This window comes from Sphaeramia orbicularis, chromosome 21 (genome assembly GCF_902148855.1).
Source record: "Sphaeramia orbicularis chromosome 21, fSphaOr1.1, whole genome shotgun sequence".
NCBI classification, from domain to species: Eukaryota; Metazoa; Chordata; class Actinopteri; order Kurtiformes; family Apogonidae; genus Sphaeramia; species Sphaeramia orbicularis.
The window spans coordinates 53,461,470-53,484,704 of NC_043977.1; the positions used below are offsets into that span (position 1 = coordinate 53,461,470).

Genomic DNA, 23,235 nt, shown 5'->3' on the forward strand with positions numbered 1-23,235 from the left:
TAAAAGAATAAAATACAGAAAAGATTTAAAGACATTGAACTGTACAAAAAAGAAAACAGTTCTGTACAGAAGAATAAATAAAACCCAAATAAATAAACAAGAAAAGCACTCGGAGAGCGCAGACCTCCGTCAAGACAGATCCCCCCCACACACACACACACACACACGCACACGCACACACACACACACCGATCACCAACAAATTTTAATCATTTCTTCCTTGTGTCAGTATCAACATTTCCTGAAAATTTCATGAAAATCCACCCATAATTTTTTGAGTTATCTTGCTAACAAACAAACAAACAAACAAACAAACACGCAAAAACGCACGCACACACGCAAACACACAAAGCAAAGTGATCACAATACCTCCTGGCAGAGGTAATAAATAAATAAATAAATAAATAAAAGAGACAAATAAGAACATAAACCATTACCAAATAAAAACAATAGAATAAAAAGAATACCTTCAAACATCTCACATGGTTTCAAAAGCCAAAGAGAAAAGATGGGTTTGAAGAAGGGATTTAAAAACAGACAGAGATTGTTCTGTCCTCCAATAACACACTAGGGTTAAATATTTGAATTTCAGACTATTTCAATGAGCGCCCCATAAAGGGTTACTAATAGTGTTCAGTCCAACAGTGACCCACCGGCTGATCCAGCCACTGTATTACATGGCTATGATGAAACCTTCAGGAGTTCAAGGAGAATATTTGTCATTGTCACTGTAGTTGCGCTTTGTTACATTAAACTCAGAAAAATTACATCAGTCTGTCACCACCAGCACTTTTTCATCAGCATCCATTTCTCCTGTTCCTTTTAAATAGTGTATCATTTGATACATTTATGATGATGATTATCATACATTAGCATGGAAATGAGTGTGTGCATCCATTGTGTACATATTCACAGCAGATTTGGACGTGTGTGTGTGTGTGTGTGTGTGTGTGAGTAGGTGTGTGTGTGTGTGTGTGTGAGTAGGTGTGTGTGTGTGTGTGTGTGTGTGTGTGTGTGTGTGTGAGTAGGTGTGTGTGTGTGTGTGTGTTCATCAAACAGGGCTGTGTATTGGCAAGAATCTGGTGTTACGATACAAATCACAACACTAGGATCACAATATGTCAAGATATATCATGATACTGTTCAAAAGGCAATTTAGTTTGATTCTTTTTTTTAATTATTATTTCCTTGAAGAATTGAATTACATCAGGAATATGCACAAATATTAAACACATTTTTACTTGATCAGAACAGGATCTACAGTTATATCACCAAATTTTCCTGTGTTAACCTCCTCAGACTCAGCTACAGGTTTTCTGTCCACATTTGTGGACAAGTGTTTCACAACTTTATACAAAAAAAAATTAAAAAAGACAAGAAAACTGTCCACCACAAAGGACTTTCCATAAAAATTTATAAAAACTGCATCTGAAAAAACTGTTGCATCATGATGTTTCCAATATAGGTACTTATTTAATAAAAAAACAAAAAGGCTTGTACTTTGCTGACATTTCCTGGGTCTTAGGAGGTTAAAATATGTTTTACAGACATTACAGTTTAAGATCCTGTTCAAATGTTCATATTCTATTAGTTCAGAACTAACATAAATAAAATAATAAAATACGAGAGTGTTAAATAATAACAAGAAAAGCACTTGGAGAGCACAGACCTCGGCCAAGACAGATCTGCCCCCCCCCTCCCCCCCCGATCACCACCAAAATGTAATCATTTCTTCCTCGTGCCAGAATCAACATTTCCTGAAAATTTCATCCAAATCCATCCATAACGTTTTGAGTTATCTTGCACACAAACAGACAGACAGACCAACGCCAACAAAAACATACCCTCCTTGGCGGAGGCAAAAAAATATAAACAAAAAAGAAAAACAAAAAAACTAAAATGAACCTCCACAATATCTGCATTTGAATAAATACCTAAAAATACAGATACAGTACTTTTTAATATCGATACAGAATTGTGAAATGAAATATCGCAATATATTGCAGAACCGATATTTTCTTACACCCCCGGTCATCAAATGCCTGACAGCTGTTTTTCCATGAATGACTTTGTGTTCATGTCCACTGTGTGTGTGATGTGTGTGTGTAAATGTACGTACCGGCAGGACAGGCTCCTTCTGACATAATAAGTACTTCAGACTGCTGCTTACAGGCGTCCCTGCGCAGAAAACACTCATTCTGGTAGTTCTGATTGTTGGAGCCACACACTGGGGAATAGTCATTGTTGCACTGCAGAGAAGAGAGAAGAATGGATTAATGAGTATAGAAGGTACAACGATGAGCACGAAAAAGTAAGGACGTCTACCACTGGTCATGACACATTTACACACAGGGGTCAAAAAGAAATGACAACAACGGACAAAATAACTGACCGCAAATATCAACTATTTAAATCATTTTCAATTAAGCCCTTCAATGTTTTAGTGGTTTGTCCTCCAGTTCACTGTCTTTGTGTATAAAGAAAGGTTATAGACACTATCATAGATAGATAGATAGATAGATAGATAGATAGAAAAAAGAAAGAAAGAAAGAAAGAAAGTATGGAATCATATTGCATTCACACAAAAAATAAATAAATCCAGCTTTTTCTGAATTAACGAGATAATTATCTTGTAATTACGAGAAAAAAAAGTAAAAAAAAAAAAAAAAAAGACAGAAAATTGGCTCTGTTTTTCTGAATTAACGAGATATTGTTTTCTGAAAAAATACAAATTCAGCTTTGTTTTTATGAGATAATTATCTCGTTAATTTGGAAAAACAGAGCCAAATTTAAATTTGTTCAGAAAATGTGTAATTTTAACACTATTCTGCTTCGGTTTATCATTAACACATGTGTTTGGTCACGTGCCAGAAAAGGACTCCAATTCATAAAAAAAAATATACAGCTGTATGTCATTTGATTTGATGATTTGTAATGTCATTTGCATTTTTATTGTTTTACTTTAGTTTATTAATTCAGCTGTATTGTACTTTTAATTCTTTTTTTCTTTTTTTTCTTGTGTAGTGTTCATTTCCGGAGAGGTATTGATATAAGCCTTTTTTGGCTTCTATCCTCTCCTGCACAATGATGTTACTTGTTTGAATGTTGTTTTTTAAATTTTCTCTTGCTGTTTTATGATGTGCAAATAAATAAATAAAATAAAACATTTACATTTACAAACAGAATAATTTGGAGTAGTGAGTATTTATAGGTTATTATGACCCACTCGAGATTGAATTGGTCTGAATGTGGAACCTGAACTAAAATGATTATTATGTTATGGAAAAATATTACTCTACTAATTCGTCTATAATAAAGAAGGATAAGTTCAAACGTTCAGTGTCAAAGAAATCCCTTTATTTGGGGCTCCATAGAAAGAGATATCACTCAGACAAAAGGCTGAGACGGTCTGACATCTTAGTGTAATTTTTGCATTTCACAAATTCATCTCCAGGGCCGGACTGGACCCTTTATCGAGGCCAGATTTGGTCCCCGGGCCGCATGTTTGACACCTGTGCCATGTTTGCAGAAAAATGTCGAGCTTTTACTACTTTTGCTCATTGGTGTCTTGCTGCTCCACTGGAGCAGTCGGAGGTTAAGTGACTTGCTCAAGGGCACTTAGAATAGCTGCTAAGGTAAGTGAGGACATTACTCATTCATCCCCCACATGGTTTGTTGGCAAAAGGAGCCACTTTATATTTCTCATATGACTGATAGCACTACAGGACGCACACTCAGAGTTTTTTTTTCCCTCCTTAAAATATTCATTTGATTTGATATTGATTCATGTGGTCCACGCCGCTGGAATAACACATTTGGATTATTAAATCGAGAACTATTTCCCACCAGTCCCTTTGGAAGAAAAGAACGGCGATCAGAGGTCTGGAAAAATTGCCGCTCCGTAGAGTCACTACCCTGTGACCTGATTACATTTCAAAGCACTGAAAAATGGCCAACGTGTGAAAATGTGCTCACGCTGGGTGAAACATCACAAGGACAAGAAGCTGATGGGCCCATCCCCGCAGGAACGAGCACGACGAGCTCACGGCTCTTCGTCTCCACGTTCGGTCTCTAATGGATTGACCTGAATCAAATAGTCAGACGGTCCAGTCGCCTGATTGGTGAGTCCCAGTCTTGTCCCGCCTCCCTGTACACTAAACAGGTTCAGAGGATTTTTTTCCCCCCAACTTTACTGAAAATATTTGAGTATACAATACATACATTTTGAACAAACAAACAAGATGTCAAAAAGGGAAAAAGCATTTGAACAAATAAGTTTAAGAAAATAATGTATAGATTTAAAAACACAAAGCAGAATAGACAAATAATGGTATAAATAAATAAATAAAAATGATAAATCGAACAAAAATAAATAAATAAATGCAACAGAGAGTTCAGTCTATTTTAAAGAATTGTTTATAAATAGTCAGGGTGCGAGAGCTTTCATTGTTATAGATAAATACTAAAGATTTAATATATTTTTCAAATTCCATTACTAAGATTTTAAAATTTGGGTGTGCTTTGGTATATTTATTTTTATGTATATGAAGTTTTCCAAATAAAATGATTAAATTTACAACAAATTCTAAATTGCAAATGTCATGTTTAAAATATATAATTACATTTTAGGAAGTAATAGTTATCATTTCATTACTTTTAGATGTAATGTATTTTTCAGTTTTAGACCAGAAGTTAGAAGAGTTTTCACACATAAAGAATAAATGTAGAGTAGTTTCAGGACAAGAATGATAAAAGGTACATATTTTTTTCCACATCAGAAAATCGAGACAAAATAGTGTTCTGTTTTGTTTTGTTTTGTTTTTTCTACAGTTGTTCTATGTCTTTTAATCTATTCTTGTATTTTACTGTTATTTTGGTTTGATCTATTCTTCTGTTTTTTTTTTGTTTTTTTTTTTAGAGCTGTTCTATGTCTTAAAATCTATTCTTGTATTTTACTATTATTTTGGTTTTATCTATTCTTATGTTTTTTTTTTTGTTTTGTTTTGTTTTACAGTTCTATGTCTTTTAATCTATTCTTGTATTATACTCTGTTATTTTGGTTTTATCTATTCTTCTGGGGTTTTTTTTTTATTTTTATTTTTTACAGTTCTATGTCTTTTAATCTATTCTTGTATTTTACTCTGTTATTTTGGTTTTATCTATTCTTCTGGATATTTTTTTTATAAACAAAAGATCATGATAAACAAAAAAGAAAAACAAAAATGAATCTCCGCCATTTCTGCACTTGAATAAATACTTAAAAATATCAGTCCAATACTTTTTAATACAGTATCATGAAGTGAAATATCGCGATATAACTGATATTTTCTCACACCCTTGATTTTGACAGCCTTGACTGTTAATATCTTCAGTGTAATTTTTGCATTTCACAAATTCATCCCACGGGCCAGATTAGAGCCTTTAGCGGGCCGCTTTTGGCCCCCGGGCCACATGTTTGACACCTGGATTGACCTGGTTTCTATTCTCCATGGGCCAAATCATCTGTGCAGTCACACACTCACACAACACGACTCAACACAAAAAGGAAATATAAGTGTGGACAAGCATTAGCACGTTAGCATGACGCTGTGTCTGCACGCAGCGCATTAAACATCAGTCATGGGACCGGGTCATCCCAGTTCTGGTCTAAACAGGTTTTCTTTAGGCTGTTACTGAGCTCATGGTTTTGTTTTTGTTCCTAAAATGTTTCCCCGCCTCAGCAGTAAATGGACTATGTGGGTCAGTGTGGATCATCTGCTGCTGTTACATGGATGGAGATGGGAGAAGATTTGATTTGGTATAGAGCAGGGGTCTCAAACATGTGGCCCGGGGGCCAAATGCGGCCCACCAAAGGTTCCAATCCAGCCCGTGCACAGTCAAGGCTGTGGAACTCATTATAGTTCAGGTTCCACATACAGACCAGTATGATCTACAGTCAAATAATAACAGCAGAAGAACCAACAAAAAATAACAATTCCATATTTTCTTCTTGGTTTGATGTGGAAAAAAATATTACACTATGCCTATAAATAATAATAATAATAATAATAATAATAATAATAATAATAATAATAATAATAATAATAATAATAATAATACATTTTATTTGTATAGCGCTTTTCATATAACTCAAAGACACTTTACATGCAGCAGATAAAAACAGAAAGACATAATAAAACAGATAAAAACAGGTTAAAAACAGTTAAACATTAAGATTAAACATTACAAGCAATTTTAAATAAATGAGTTTTTAAAAGGGATTTGAAGGTGTTGGGGTCGGAGCAGTGTTGGATAGAGGGTGGGAGGGAGTTCCAGAGGGTTGGGGCTGCGATGGAGAAAGCTCTGTTCCCCCGGGTATAAATAATGACAACGTCAAATTTTTGTTGCTGTTTTAGTGCAAAAAATAACATTCATTCATTCATTTTCTGAACCCGCTTTATCCTCACTAGGGTCACGGGGGTCGCTTGGAGCCTATCCCAGCTACATAGGGGCGAAGGCGGGGTACACCCTGGACAAGTCGTCAGTTCATCGCAGGGCTGAACATATAGAGACAAACCATCACTCTCACATTCACACCTATGGGCAATTTAGATTAACCAATTAACCTATTAGTGCATGTCTTTGGATGGTGGGAGGAAGCCGGAGTACCAGGAGAGAACCCACGCAGACACGGGGAGAACATGCAAACTCCACACAGAAAGGTCCCACCCCCCGTCCGTCGACTGGTGTTGGAATCGAACCCAGGACCTTCTTGCTGTGAGGCACGAGTGCTAACCACTGCACCACTGTGTCGCCCTAAAAAAATAACATTAAATTATGAAAATATTTACATTTACAAACTATCCTGTAACAATAAAGCGTGAATAACCTGAACAAATATGAACAACCTGAAATGTCTAAAGAAAATGAAGCACAATTTTAATAATTTTCTGCCTGTTACTCAGTATTTAGTATCTTTGTGGCAGATACTTCAGGGCAAAAATATGGCTGACAACCCACTGCAGGACCCACAAAAACTGAAGTCAAAGTCGTCATCGAGACTGATGGACGAACAGTGTCTTTGTAGATCTGATCCATAATGCACATGTAGAAATGATAAACTGAGGCATAATATTGTTAAAATTGCGCTTATTTTTTTTTCAGAAATTTCAGTTTTTTTCAGGTTATTCACATCTTTTTGGTTGGATAGTTTATAAAAGTAAGTATTTTCATAATTTAATGGGGTTTTTTGCACTAAAACAAACATACAAATTTGCAATTGTCATTATTTATAGGTGATGATGCTATTATTTTACTGGTTCTGGCTCAATGGAGATCAAATTGGGCTGAATGTGGCTCCTGAAAGAAAATGAGTTTGAGACCCCTGGTAGAGAGGGTCTGCACGTGACGTCACCGCTAGCAGAAGTCACCGCGGTTCCGCCCACTGAGTGGCAGAAAGAGGGAGATGAGTGACAGCGTTGGCTTCAATACTGTCTAAACTGAAGAAGAATATTTAATAAAAAATGGGGCAGAGCTGTTGTGTGACTGATTGTATGAACAGGTTCTTAAAGCAGTGGGAGCTATCGTTTTACAGACACCGAAAGATAAAGAAAACAGAAGGAGATGGATCCACAAATCCAGGAAACCAAACCTAGATCTGTGGATCCTGTTTGGTGTCAGCTAACATTCATTTATGCTGAATTTTTGGGTCCAATCAGACCTGAAATTACCTATTGTTTTGTCTAACGTTCCTTCTTAGTTCAGCTCTTGGTTTCATGATCAGATCTTTCATGGTTTTTGTCTTCATTTTGTGATTCTGAACCTTGTGCTCCTACATGATTAGTAAACTAACTGAAACTGAGGCTAACCCAGTTTTTCAAATACGGGGGAACTGGAGAATAAAGCTACAAGAAAATAAAAACACTTGTCACTATGAGTATAAAGTCAGAAAATATTGACATAAAACCTGTAATTTAATGATAATAAAGTTGAATACAAAAAGAAACACAATGTTATGAGAATAAAGGCGTAGTTATAAAAAAAACTCATAATTTAACAACACTGTCATTCGTTTATGAGATTAAAGTCGTCACATTCTGACAATAAATCCATAATATTACAAGAATAATGTCATAATTTAAAAACAGGTGGGAAAAATCTCCTAATTTCCCAGAATCCAGTGGTGCCCTGCTGGTCCACAGCAGTAGTATCTGTGTTGGATAAAGTACTGGATCTGAACTAGACTCAGTAAATCTGCTCAGTCCCAGTAGATCATGCATATATTCACTGGGGTCAGTCCACGGTCTACTGGAAATGACCTTTGGATCAGCTGGTTCTGGGCCCTAGTTTTGGAGCCTTTGGATCAGCTGGTTCTGGGCCCTAGTTTTGGACCCTGGTTGTCAGTCCTGATGAAACCATGTATATTTGTTTCAGGTCCAAATAGCGCTGATCCCCTCCACCCTGGATCAGGTCTGGATCCTCCATTTGTGTCCACATGTCAGTGTTCATGGACCACTTGTTCTTTGGTAGCTCGTACAGATCCATGTCCAGTCCAACTGTCCTTCATTTAATTTCATATTTCACATTTTCCCTTCTCTCTGCCTGTGTTTACTGCTATACTCCGTCATGCTGAGCAGGTTGGTTTGGTGACGTATGTGTATACCCTCTTTTCTTGTGTTTCATTTTTATTTAGGTTTTATCTATGCTTCTGTATTTTTAATTTTATTTATTTATTTATTTATTTATTTTATTTTTTATTTTTTTTACAGTTGTTCTATGTCTTTAAATCTATTCTTGTTTTTTTTTCTTATTTTGGTTTTATGTATTCTTCTGTATCTTTTTTTTTTTTTCAGTTGTTCTGTGTCTTTTGATCTATTCTTGTATTTTACTGTGTCATTTTGGTTTTATCTATTATTCTGTATTTATTTATTTTCTTTTATTTTTTAGTTTTTACAGTTGCTCTATGTCTTTAAATCTATTCTTGTATTTTATTCTTTTATTTAGGTTTTATCTGTTCCTCTGTATTTTCATTTTATTTATTTATTTATTTTTACAGTTGTTCTATGTCTTTTAATCTATTCTTGTATTTTACTGTTATTTTGGTTTTATCTATTCTTCTGGTTTTTTTTGTTTTTGTTTTTGCTTTTTGTTTTTGTTTTTTTACAGTTGTTCTATGTCTTTTAATCTATTCTTGTATTTTACTCTGTTATTTTGTTTTTTATTTATTTTTCTGTACAGCACTTTGGTCCACTGTGGTTGTTTAAATAAATAAAGTTGGATTGGATTGGAATAACAAACTCTACGGTCCTACACACAACAAATGAAAGTCGACCTGTTTCAAACCAAATGTAAATATTGAGTTTATTTTCTTTATTTGACTTTGTTTTTCTGTCAAAACCAAAACGAGCCTCATCCCCACCATGTCACAGCCTAAATGCCAGTGTTGTATTTGTTAATATTATCAACTGTATCTTGTATCTGATAATTTTGTACAGATTATTGTGGTGTAAAAGTCATTTTGGGAGTGAGTAACAAGCAATCTATTCTGTCAACACATGATGATTATTTTATTTTATTTTATTTTAGTATAGCTTTTGGTAAATATGACTTACCTGGGCTTGATAATATGGCCATAACATTCATTACGCTTACAAAAAAACTGAAAATGCAAATTACCACAGACTGTGAAAGTAGAATGTCAAAGCATATCAAAAATTAGGGTTGGGCAATAAAATGGCAGTGACATTTACTGTGATTTAATCTCTGCAGAGTGAGAAAGGAAAAGCATTTGTTTTAGCTACAGATCATTTCCACACATCTGAACCATACGCACCCTATTTCAGCATTCAGTCTTTACATTTGCATCTTTTTCCTCTTTTGCTAAATGACTATCTCCCAAAATAGTAATAATAATAATAATAATAATAATAATAATAATAATAATAATAATAATAATAATAATAATAAAAGCATAAATGTTGCATAAAAAAAATAAAAATCTGCAGTATGTGTCCCAAAATGCCTCCCAAGGTTTACCCCTATAACCACTAAAGTTACATGAACATTGACCACTTGAATCTCCTAAGTTCTACTGGTGCCACATTTTCCTGCATTACACCTGAAACAGGTAGTAAAATTAGTTGTAAAAAAAAAAAAAAAAAAAAAAAAAGCCTTTCCACTGGCTACAGTGAGATGATAATCCACTAGGGGGCAGAAAATACGTATTGGGTCATATACAACAGATTTTTTTTTTTTTTGTAACTCACTTTTTACCTCCGCCAAGGCGTTGGTTTGTCTGTCTGTCTGTGTGCAAGATAACTGGGTCGTGGGGGGGGGGGGCACTGATCTGCTTTGGTAGAGGTCTGCTCTCTCCAAGTGCTTTTGTAGTTATTGTTTTTTCTTCCTTTTCACCCATCAAACACAAAATATAGCAATACAAATATGAAAATCAAATATAAAAAACAAGAAAAAAAACAGAAAAAAAAGAAAAAAAACACACACAAAAACACACATTAAAAAACTAAACCAAAAAAACAAACAAACAAAAAGAATTAAAAAAAAAAAAAAAAAAAAAAAAGCCTTTCCATTGGCTACAGTGAGATGATAATCCACTAGGGGGCAGAAAATACGTATTGGGTCATATACAACAGATTTTTTTTTTTTTTTGTAACTCACTTTTTACCTCCGCCAAGGCGTTGGTTTGTCTGTCTGTCTGTGTGCAAGATAACTGGGTCGTGGGGGGGGGGGCACTGATCTGCTTTGGTAGAGGTCTGCTCTCTCCAAGTGCTTTTGTAGTTATTGTTTTTTCTTCCTTTTCACCCATCAAACACAAAATATAGCAATACAAATATGAAAATCAAATATAAAAAACAAGAAAAAAAACAGAAAAAAAAAGAAAAAAAACACACACAAAAACACACATTAAAAAACTAAACCAAAAAAACAAACAAACAAAAAGAATTTAAAAAAAAAAAAAAAAAAAAAAAAGGGCACTGTCAGTTTTGCTATACAGGATATGTTGTTCCATTCTAAGTCTTTCCAGATGACATAGGACCAAGGCCAGGACAATAAAACATTTACATAATATACTGGGGTATCAGAATACCAATCCCTTCAGTTATTATAGAAATACCAAAGACTGCAGTTGGGTCCGCTCCGTTATCTATTCCAAACTTCATCTAAAAAGGGGCTCCATATATACACACATATATATATATATATATATATATATATATATATATATATATATATATATATATATATATATATATATATATATATATATATAAATAATTTCTCCTGTCTGTCTACAACAGCAGTTCCAACCTTTTTTGGCTCGTGACCCCATTTTAACATCACAAATTTCTAGCGACCCCAGACATTCAAAACAAAGACTTTGTTTTGCTAAAATTTATTTGTTTTTGATCATGTAATAGTTTGCTATACTATGTTGCAAATAACTGCTAATTTTAGATGACATTTAGTCTATATAATGTACATTATTATGGACGGACGCCAAAAAGCCAGGTGTAGATTACTGCACAAAGTGAGAGTGTCAGTCCAGCTTGGATTTACGAGGCTGACAATTAATACTGAACAAACAAGAACTCAAACTATGAATTATGAAAGAGCTGCAGCATCTGAAACCGACCCCAGTGAACATTTGACAGATAAACAGAACCACAGTGCTGCAGTTTCACAACCACAGTTTGTCTTTTATGGATTGAGATTGTCAACTCACCATATATTCTTTATTCGTAAGCTTTTATTTTTATCAATTACTAGAACTTTCAGGTGACCCCACTGGAATCCCAGGCGACCCCATGTGGGGACCCAACCCCAAGGCTGAAAAACACTGGTCTACAACATGTTTTTAAGAAAAGTATTGATCTTGTTGATTAGATAGAGGTCTCACAGCCTGGCGTAGCAAATATGATCCGAATGGTTTTATAGGGTTACACATTGTATAAATGGAGTTCAAATGAAATAAAAATGCAGTTAATTTAGTTTGTAGCAACGTAACGGTTCAGTCTGAGTCACTGTTCTTTGGAGGAATCCTGTTGTTATTTTATCGTTCCCAGCTGTTCCGTCAGTTCTATCTATCCAGTTGTATCCATGCAGAGGCTGGGTGCACACTTCAGATCCGTACATCATATTCATTCTAATGCCTTCTGCAGCTCCATGCCCCAGCTGGAAAACTCCACTTCATATGCTATTTCACATTTATGATTTATTTATGACTTAATGTTCATGTATGTGTTTATTATGGAGGATTAGCTCTGCCAGTAGAATCCTGCTGAGGTTCACTGAGAGCATTTTCTGCCAAATCATATCATGTCATGCAAATAATTGTGATTAATGATTTGCCTTAGTGCATTAAAAACTGCATAGAAAAGTACAGACGGAGATTAGAGATGGAATAAAAAAATGAAACTGGTGCTTTTTGTGAATGCTCTAAGTCACAGGCGTCAAACTCATTTTGGTTCAGGGGCCATATTTAGCCCAGTTTGATCTCAAGTGGGCCAGACCAGTAAAATAATGACTTAATAACCTATAAATGATGACAAATCCAAGTTTTTCTTTTTGTTTTAGTACAAAAAAACCCCAATTAAATTATGAAAATATTTACATTTTACAAAAAAGATGTGAATAACCTGAAAAAACTGAAATTTCATTAGAAAAATTAGAAAAAAAGAAATCTAGTACCTGCTGAACTGAAGAAAAGGGAGGGTACCAGATGGGTAATGAGTGAAAGCTCTGAGTGCAGATCTTTGAAATAAGACTAGGCAATAAAGAAATCAGCAAAAACGTGTGATTTTACTCACTTTTCAGCGTCAAATGACCTTGACCTTGTCTAAAATCATGTGACCTTGACCTGTACATGATTTGAGACCTTTGTAAACGACAGTACACTGTAAGCCCGGACTTTGTTTTTACTAAAATGCTTTAATTACAATGGATTTAAATGATTTCAGTTTTATTCCATTACTATAAAATGTTCAGTATATTCTACTAATTTGTAGACATAGTCAAAAGTACAAAAAAGTTGAAGTTGAATGGATTTAAATCACTAAGTTTCAGTCATGACCACACCGTTTTATCTCCGCATTGCATTGTGGGTATTGGGTATGTTTTTGAAAATGTGTTCTTTTTCTGTGCAGGGGTTCAGCGGGGTTGTGGTGTTAGTGTTAATTTGGACTTAATGTGTGTATGGCAATGTTTATTACCCTTTTTGTGTTTGTTTTTGTATTTTTGTAGAGCTGCACCATGAGTCAGAGCCATAAGCCAAACAATCGCTTTCCTGTTCAGTTGAAATTGGTCTTATGCTGTTTAAAACTTTATACCTTGTCAAATAAGAAGCATTTCTTATTACTGGCAAATTTCACTGATCTAATTCCCTGCCTAATTTCCATCCACATTGAAATATATTACATTGAATAATTATACAAAGTAATTTATATTGCAAAACATTTTAATTTAAATCTACTTGGAATTGAGTCCAATGAACTGATGATATTCAGACTAATGATTACACGAAACAATAGACATTGCAACAAATTTTAGGTTAAATTAACTTGGCATTTAGTGTGTTGTACTTAAACTAGCAATTCCATTCAAATCAAGCATTTAAGTTTAATACACTCAAGTTTTCATTACTCATTACTTAATTTTTTTAAGGCAACCAGTTTACTCACATTTTTTAAGTAAACTCAACTTATCTGGTCTTACAGTGTAGCATCCCCCAAAACCTGTAATACGACATTTATATGAGCAAATATGGCAGAACTAACCGACAAATGCATGATTTTCCATTGAAAAATGGGTTTTCTGCACTCGGCTGACGGGCACCCTAAAGATGGCGGTGGTGGTGGTGGGGGGGGTCTAAAACTTTACGGATGTCGCTGAAATGTTTTTTGGGAGTTACTAATATATAAAAGATTAACTGGTCAAATTAAGAGCTTGATCGGAAAAGAAGTCCCAAAAATGTGACGCCCTAAGTAGGTGAATATTTTCTGTGATTTGTGCACCACAACAAGTGGAGTGTCCATGCCCCCCCCCCCCCCCACACACACACACACACACATATCCCCCTTCCCCAAAGGAGCCCCTCCTGAGCTACATTTACAAACTTGAACCATACGGATGTTCTCTTATAATTTTGATCACGTTTTCAGATGTAAAGCACTTTGGTCTTCTTTGTGTTGTTGTGAAGTGCTATATAAATAAACTTTGATCGATTGCTTGATTGATTGATTGATTGATTGATAGATACAGAATGATCTAAGTATCTGACTGACAGCTGACAGTGTGATAATAGAACTACACTTGTGGTCACCACATGACTGTTTTTACGACTTGGCAGTAAAAGTAATTTTATCGTTTAAATAGATGAGATTAAATCAGCGGCATTGAAACATAAAAAAAATGGGTGAGTGCAGAACAGGAAAAGGCCTTTTGATGCCCATGCAGAGGATGAACCAACAAAGAGAAAAGCTTTAAAACAGATATTTTTACATCCACAGTATTTTTGTGGGACAGTCTGAGATTTTATTTTGGCGGTGCTTTCATCGCTCAGATACACAAGAGCACTATCTGGAGCTGAAGACATTCTCCAAACTGATAGAAACTGTGGCTCAGTTCCACTCTTTTCATATACAGGATCTTAACACCAGCCAACATAGATTCAGCAGTCTGAGGATCATTAAGAGCTGTTCTGGTACTTGCATGGATGGGACGATTTAAAAAGGGACAAGGATGTGTTAAAAGTTGGTTGAACTGTTGGAATACACACCAAGTACACATGAACACATGACTACAAAGAACAACGAAGCAGTGAGTGACACTTTATTTACTTAAATTTGTGGTTCTAAATAAATGCAGATGTTAGATTAATACAGTGTTTTTCAACTTTGGGGTCAGGACCCCACATGGGGTCACCTGGAATTCAAATGGGGTTGTCTAAAATTTCTAGTAATTGATAATTAAGACAAACTGAAGCTGAAACTGCAGCACTGGTTCTGTTTATGTGTCAAATGTTCATTGTGGTCAGTTTCAGATGCTGCAGCTCTTTCATAATTCATAGTTTGAGTTCTTGTTTGTTTAGTATTAATTGTCAGTCTTGTAAATCCAAGCTGGACTGACTGTACATATCCTGACCAAGGAAAATCAAATTCTCCCTTTGTGCAGTAATCTACACCTGGATTTACTTCCTCCGTCCACAATAATATACATTATATAGACTAAATGTCCTCTAAAATTAACCTGTATTTAAAACATAGGATAGAAAATTATTATAGGATCAAAAACAAATTAATTTTAGAAAAAAAAAAAAAAAAAAGCCTCAATTTTGAATGTCTGGGATCACCAGAAATTTGTGATGTTAAAATGGGGTCAGGAGTAAAAAAAAAAAAAGGCTGGAAAACACTGGATTAATATGTAGTTCACTTTGGTTTGTTGTCTATGTTTTTCTTTATCTGAGTTGGTCTAGTGCACAGTTTGAATACCACTGTGTGCTTTTTCTGGTTATTTAATTCTCTGTTTTTTGGACTGTGCTCCTGGTCTGGCTCATGTTGACATGAACAGGACTGGCAGCTGGAGTTCTGACAAACTGGCTTCACTCTGTGCTTCTTCTTTTTTGTTGTTTTTTTTTTTTTTTTCATAGACATTGGTTTACTTTATTCAGTAGGGGTGTGCCAAAAAATCAATTCATATAAAAATCACGATTCTCATTTACTACAATTCAGAATCGATTTAAAATGTCCCAAAATAGATTTTAAAAAATAAAACAAATCCGCCGGCAGTCTGCCTCCGTTTTGTACGTGGGACGTCCTGATGTCATCACGCAGCTGGTTCTGGAAGATACGTATGCACGGTAAACACCAAAACAAAGGAACCAAGAAAAGCACGTGGAGAGTGCAGACCTCCGCCAAGACAGATCTGCCCCCCGATCACCACCAAAATTTAATAATTTCTTTCTTGTGCCAGTATCAACATTTCCTGAAAATTTCATGAAAATCCATTCCTAACTTTTTGAGTTATCTTGCTAACAAACAAACACGCACGCATGCAAACACAAAAAGCAAAGTGATCACAATACCTCCTGGCGGAGGTAACTAATGGAGGAGGTAGGGATAGCGGCTAGCGCGATTAGCAGTTAGGGTTAGCAATTAGCGGCTAGCACATTGGCACACCATCAAATGGTGTTAAATAACACGCGAAAGGATGAAAATGCGTACGTATAGCACGCCAAATGCAATAAACCACATTCAACGGTATTTCATGAGCTCAGTCTGTCAGCTGCAACACCCAGAGTTTAAGGACACGGTGCCGAGTCAGCCACCAGCAGCAAACCAACACACACTGCTGGGTCTCACCAAACTCCTGCCAAGCATGGATGAATGTTTACAACTGAATAAATATGAAAAAGACATTTGAATGTCTGCATTTGTCATTCTGTCCTACAAAGCAGACTGGAGTAGATCATGAGGATCCTTTGCAAACCTACAGACTGAAGCAGAAATCAGCATGAATCAAATCATTTTGAACTGAAAATCAATTTTGAATTGAATCGCAGCTCCAAAAATCAGAATCGAATCAAATTGCCAGACAGTAAAAGATTCTCACCCCTTTTTTTCAGTGACATATTTATTGTAATAGGCCTCGATGCCAACTTAGAGCTTTTGTTGCCAAATTTAGCAACTTTCTAGACTACTCGAGCAACCTATTTTTTTTTTTTTTTTTCTAAAAGCACCTAGCAACTAATGTCGCTACTTTTGAAATTTGTTCAGAGACTTTTAGCAACTTTTGAAAAGTCACTCAAACACTAAAACACACATTTTCCGTCTAAATGACAGGAAAAGATTTTATCTGTGACAGTCATAAGCAAACAGTCTTACTCTGTACTGGCTTCATAAGAGGGACATACTAGTATGTTCCAGTTACTCTGTGCTGAGAGTCTAGCTCTGCCTTTGTCTACCACCAAAGACACCAGGCAAAAGCTGAGACGAAGCCACCAGACGACAGAGGAACTGCAAATCAAGAATTCCAAACATGTGATACTACAACTGGTAAAATAATGCCAATTTATAAAACATATTTATGATTATTCAATTATTTCAGACAGTGGTTCATGGGGACATTTCATAGATACAGCAATCAATCAATCAATCAAATTTTATTTATATAGCGCCACATCATAACTGAAGTTAGCTCATGAAAACTTTCCATTTAGTCTAACCCAGACTCTTAAACCAATTCCCAAACACCAGCAGAATCCTCCAGCAGTAAACACCTGGTGACACACAACGACACCTAATGATGCAAAACTAGACCTGACCAACTGAAACAACCCCAGACCATAATACTGCCCACAGAGGCTTGGACTGGAGGCGCTAGGAATGATGGGTAATCACTTCATCAGGAACAGGGTCAATCTGGACTCATCAGATCACATGACTTTTGTCCATTGAAACACAGTCCAATCTTTATGTTTCTATCAAACTGAAGGATGTTTAACCGATAAAGACCCTGTGCTACTTTTGTGTCAGTTCCCAAATGATTTTTTTCTCAATTTTTTTTTAACCTTTCTTAAGTGATTTATTACCATTTACGCTAATATTATCCTCTGTATTTTGCATTTTTAGGTGAAAATCATGTATTTTCTAAATTTAATTTACTGATCATGTAGATGTTCATATAAGATCAGATGAGAATTGACGGTTGTGAAATCAAAAACAGAGAAAACTGAAGCAAACTCTCTCATTAACTGAACATAAACCCACTGTGTCCATCCACTGTCATTGATCCAACTCCATAGGTCAGGGGTCTGCAACCTTTACTATCAGTCAGAGCCATTTTGCCCCCTCTTCCGCCAAAAAAAAAAATAGTCTGGAGCCACAAAAAATAACAGAGCTTATGAACTTTTAAAAGTTTTAATCTTTTTACATTTTATCTGTTACAACCACTGAATACAACAAACAGAAGTGCAGTGTCGAATGGATTCTGGAGTATGATTACTCTAAAAGTACTCAATAAAAGTAGTTCATAGTATTTGTGCTAACAGTATATGAAGTACTAATACCAAAAATACCAAATTCATGAGGTACTTTTTGGAAATCATAATAATATTCATCATTGAATTTAGTCTTAAAGCCTACTTCAGATGAAAACAAACACTTTTGGAGCTTGGAAGGGATTTTTGAGTATGATTGCTCCAAAAGTACACAGTAAAAGTAGTTCATAGTATTTGTGCTAATAGTATATGAAGTACTAATACTAAATATACCAAATTCATGAGGTACTTATTGGAAAAATTACTTTTATTCATCATTGAATTTAGTCTTAAAGCCTATTTCAGACGAAAAAACACACTTCTGTATCTTGGAAGGGAATCTGTTGTAGGATTACCCCAAGAGTACACAGTACTCATACTCATACAGTCGCTCTATGAAAAGTATCGCTATTTATGGAAATGATTCTCTTCAAAACTCAACACTTCCTCCACAGTTCCCAGTTGTTCTGCTCCATATTCTCCGTCTGGGTTCACATCCGCAAGCTCCCAGAAAACGGACAGAATTACATGAGTAATATACAAAGGACGGACAGAACCCTGCGTCCGTCTGCATCTTTAACGTAGAGCATAAATGAGCCCTTACTTTTGTTGTTGAAGGAACATTTGCTCCATGCAGCTCATCTACTGTAATTGTTGAATGAGTAGCGCACAAGAAAAAGCTAGCGACTGGCTTGACCATGCAGAGGAGAATGGCGGCTGGCTTGACCGCAGTAAAGGGAGGAGCCACTACAAGGAGGATGAAGAGACGCATGAGGCTCCGGAGCCGCAGGTTGACCACCCCTGCCATAGGTTTTACTGGAGAATTAATGTTGTAGAAGATGACAGTGTTTCCATGGTAACTACGGAGCCTCTGAACGTCCACAATGGTCATATCTGATAACCATGAAAAGATGAAGAACTGTATTTTACACCAGTTATTGACATGTATGAATAGGAGTAGTGGATCAACAGGTAATAAACAGTTCAGATCAGTAGATGGTTTTGGTCGATGATGGATGTTTGGGTCTTTATGAGTTAAGAAATGAGAATCTACTGCATCAGTTAAATTGTCAACAAACTTGTTGCAGCTGAAATATATTAATGACAGGAAAAAAAAAAAGATCCAGTGGAACTATCTGAACTATTTGCTTAGTTAAACCCAGGAGGTGTAACTGTATATATTATCTTATCCCTGATTATTACACATTGCTGGTGTTTTAAGGTTAAATCTTACAGATAAAGACGTTATCTGAGACAAACACAAGGTCTCGTGGCTGCAGGAATGAGTGCAAAAATAACCGTACCATTGATTCAGGGACCCAGAAGCATCAGAACGATCATATGTGAACAGTGTTTTTAAGTGGCTGCCGGGGAAAAGAAGGCATCAGAATACAAACAAAAGACAGTGAAAAAGGAGGAGGAGGAGTAAAGGAGGGAAAAGAGAAACTGCACAGTGTGGCTGTTGATCAAAGGGACTGAAATGCAGAAAGGAAAAAGGACCGTAGAGAAGACGGGATACGAGAAAAAAAAAAAAAAAAAAAGAGTGAAATTGGGCTAAGGGAGAGAAGTCGGGGGCGATGATGATGAGAGTGAGACAGAAGGAGACAGAGGGCTGATGAAAGGAAAGAAAAATACAGAAAGAGAGAGAGGGAGGAGAGGTGGGGTGTGTGTGTGTGTGTGTGTGTGTGGGGGGGGGGGTTGTAGAAAAAGATGTAGCCCTGGCTCAACAAACTTGGCACGATAAAAAAGAACCAGAGCGCTTGAAGAAACTGAGGCACACAGAAGAAGAAAAAAAGAACATCATAAAATAAAAAAGCAAAAGAAGAAATGGGGACAGAGAGAGAGAGAGAGAGAGAGAGAGAGAGAGAGACAGAGACAGAGAGAGAAAATCCCCTCAAAGGAGAATGGGAGAGAATGAAAAAATGGCAACCCCACAAAGGAGCTGGGAATAGCTGACTGCAGGGCCTGTGCTTTCCGTCCTCCCTCCGTCTGACACTCTCCCATCTGGCTCAGGCTCTTCTTAACCTGGAGACTCGTCGTTTTATGCCAGACGTGATGCAACGAAAGGGAAAACTGCCCGGCAGAACCCTGCGGGTGTCTTTCAAGAGCGCCTGCTTTTCCGTGAAACACCCCACCACCACCCCCACCTCACCCCCCCACTCCATCTCTTGATGTTTCCCTACTATTTGGCCATGCCCCTGCAGAAAGGAGTGGAGAGGAGTGATGAAGAGGATCAGGGAGGGATTTTAAACACCTCTATCTTCCTAAAAGGAGATGGAAGACGTAGAGAGGCTGCGGCGGTAGGTAAATGACACGCTCACCAGAAATACTCATACCTGTAGGGGTGGGAATGGAGAACTGGTTGTTTTTGAGAACCAGATCCCAGTGGCTCGATTCCTTGGAATTGTTTGCCTGCCTGGTGAACGATTCTGCTTATCGATTCCACCTTTGTTGCACATGCATGATGACGTCACACGTACGCTGCATTGTTTTGGTCAGAACGTAGCCAACATGGCATTGAGCGATAAAAAGTCTAAAAAGATGACACCAGGTCCAAACAGACGACACCAGGTCCACTGGAACACTTGAAAAGCTTCCATTTGTTCTAAAGGGTGGAATCCCTCCAATACGCTCAAACATTTGTCCACAGCATGTGATTCATTTGATTCGCTACTAAGCGGTGCTTGTGACTCTAGCGGCAGAGTGAACACCAGACCGTCATCCGGGCCCAATTCCGGTTCCGGTGCAGGCAACAAACGTCGTACGCCCTCAAATACAAGTTTCTGAAGGTAGGGGAAAGGAAATGAGGTGCACAACAATGGGAGACGGGCTGAGTCGAACCGGTTCCATGTAGTGGAAATGCGGTAATAGAGGAATTAGTAAAGCGTCTTAAGTTTCACATTCACTGTACATGCCCCCCCCCCCCCCCCCCCCCCAAAAAAAAAAAACCGGGCCCGGCGTCATCTGTTCTTATTATTTGTACATACTGTACATGTTATATTTTCTGTGCAGAGATGGAAATATAAAGGACAGTTAATGCAAACACACCCATTTGTACTCTTTTATTCCTTCACCCAATGAGAATCAATAAGGAATTGGATAGATAAGCAAAGTCGATAATGGAATCGGAATTGTTAAATTCTTATTGATTTCCATCCCTATACACCGGTATAAAAGAAGAGGGAGTGTTGCACGGGCCACAGATAGAACAGCTGACGCTTGAAAACCTTAAGGAAAACTCCCAAACACAGTCTCACTTGAAAATGTTGAAAATGTGTTTTGTTGTTTTGGTCTGTCCAACCAACAACAGGTGGGACCAGCCTCAACAGCACAACAGCCCTGAATCTGTTAACACTTTACCCAGGGTTTTTCAGCCTTGGATGAATTCAACTGAGGTCACCTGAAATTTATAGTAATAGAGCATATGCACATACGTCACCTCCCCCCGAGGCCACGCCCCTCTAAATCAGACTGAGTGGCAAAAACCAACCTGCTCAACATGATGGAGTATAGCAGTAAACACAGCCAGAGAAAAGGGAAAATGTGAAATATGAAATTAAATGAATTAAATGAAGGACAATTGGACTGGACATGGATCTGTACGAGCTACCAAAGAACAAGTGGTCCATGAACACTGACATGTGGACACAAATGGAGGATCCAGACCTGATCCAGGGTGGAGGGGATCAGCGCTATTTGGACCTGAAACAAATATACATGGTTTCATCATGACTGACAACCAGGGTCCAAAACTAGGACCAGAACCAGCTGATCCAAAGGGTCCAAAACTAGGGCCCAGAACCAGCTGATCCAAAGGGTCCAAAACTAGGGCCCGGAACCAGCTGATCCAAAGGCTCCAAAACTAGGGCCCAGAACCAGCTGATCCAAAGGGTCCAAAACTAGGGCCCAGAACCAGCTGATCCAAAGGGTCCAAAACTAGGGCCCAGAACCAGCTGATCCAAAGGGTCCAAAACTAGGGCCCAGAACCAGCTGATCCAAAGGTCATTTCCAGTAGACCATGGACTGACCCCAGTGAATATATGCATGATCTACTGGGACTGAGGAGATTTACTGAGTCTAGTTCAGATCCAGTCCTTTATCCAACACAGATACTACTGCTGTGGACCAGCAGGGCACCACTGGATTTTGGGAAATTATGATATTTTTCCCACCTGTTTTTAAATTACGACATTATTCTTGTAATATTATGGCTTTATTGTGGGAATATGACGACTTGAATCTCATAAACGAATGACATTTTTGTTAAATTATGAGGGTTTTTTTTTATAACTACAACTTTATTCTCATAACATTGTGATTCTTTTTGTATTCGACTTAATTATCAGAAAATTACAGGTTTTATATCGATATTTCATGACTTTAGTCTCCTAGTGACAATTGTTTTTTTATTTTTTCATGTGGCCCTAATACTCCGTTGTAGCTTTATTCTCCAGTTCCCCCGTATTTGTAAAAGTAGGTTAGCCTCAGTTTCAGTAAGTTTACTAATCATGTAGGAGCACAAGGTTCAGAATCACAAAATGAAGACAAAAACCATGAAAGATCTGATCATGAAACCAAGAGCTGCACTAAGAAGGAATGTTAGCCAAAACAATACGGAATTTAAATATTGTTCTTCAGTTTAGACCAGGGGTGCCCAACCCTGGTCCTCGAGGGCTACTAACCTGCATGTTTTAGATGTATCCCTCTCCCAGCACACCTGACGGTCATTATCAGGCTTCTGCAGAGCCTGATGATAGGCCTATCATTTGAATCAGGTGGGTTGGAAGAGGGATACATCTAAAACATGCAGGATAGTAGCCCTCGAGGACCAGGGTTGGGCACCCCTGGTTTAGACAGTATTGAAGCCAACGCTGTCACTCATCTCCCTCTTTCTGCCACTCAGTGGGCGGAACCGCAGTGACTTCCGCTAGTGGTGACATCACGTGCGTACCCTCTATTGATAAAAATAAAATTATTAATAAAAAATATATGGTCAGTTGAGAGAAAATCCCAATACATAACAGACATGACAAAGTGAAGCTGAAACTGAAGCACTGTGGTTCTGTTTATCTGTCAAATGTTCATTGTGGTCGGTTTCAGATGCTGCAGCTCTTTCATAATTCATAGTTTGAGTTCTTGTTTGTTCATCATATAGACTAAATGTCCTTTAAAATTAACCTGTATTTGATACATGGTATAGCAAACTA

At 37.0% G+C, this 23,235-nt stretch overlaps 1 protein-coding gene across 4 annotated transcripts in view; it reads right to left on the reverse strand.

The window, feature by feature from the left end:
* tmeff2a (transmembrane protein with EGF-like and two follistatin-like domains 2a) overlaps positions 1-23,235 on the reverse strand; it is a 362,422-nt gene that overhangs the window by 230,639 nt on the left and 108,548 nt on the right. For all 4 annotated transcript variants that reach the window (XM_030125350.1, XM_030125352.1, XM_030125351.1 and 1 more), the window contains exon 3: positions 2,120-2,249. In XM_030125350.1, the coding sequence (XP_029981210.1) occupies positions 2,120-2,249 (130 nt within the window). The remainder of the gene's footprint in view (positions 1-2,119; positions 2,250-23,235) is intronic.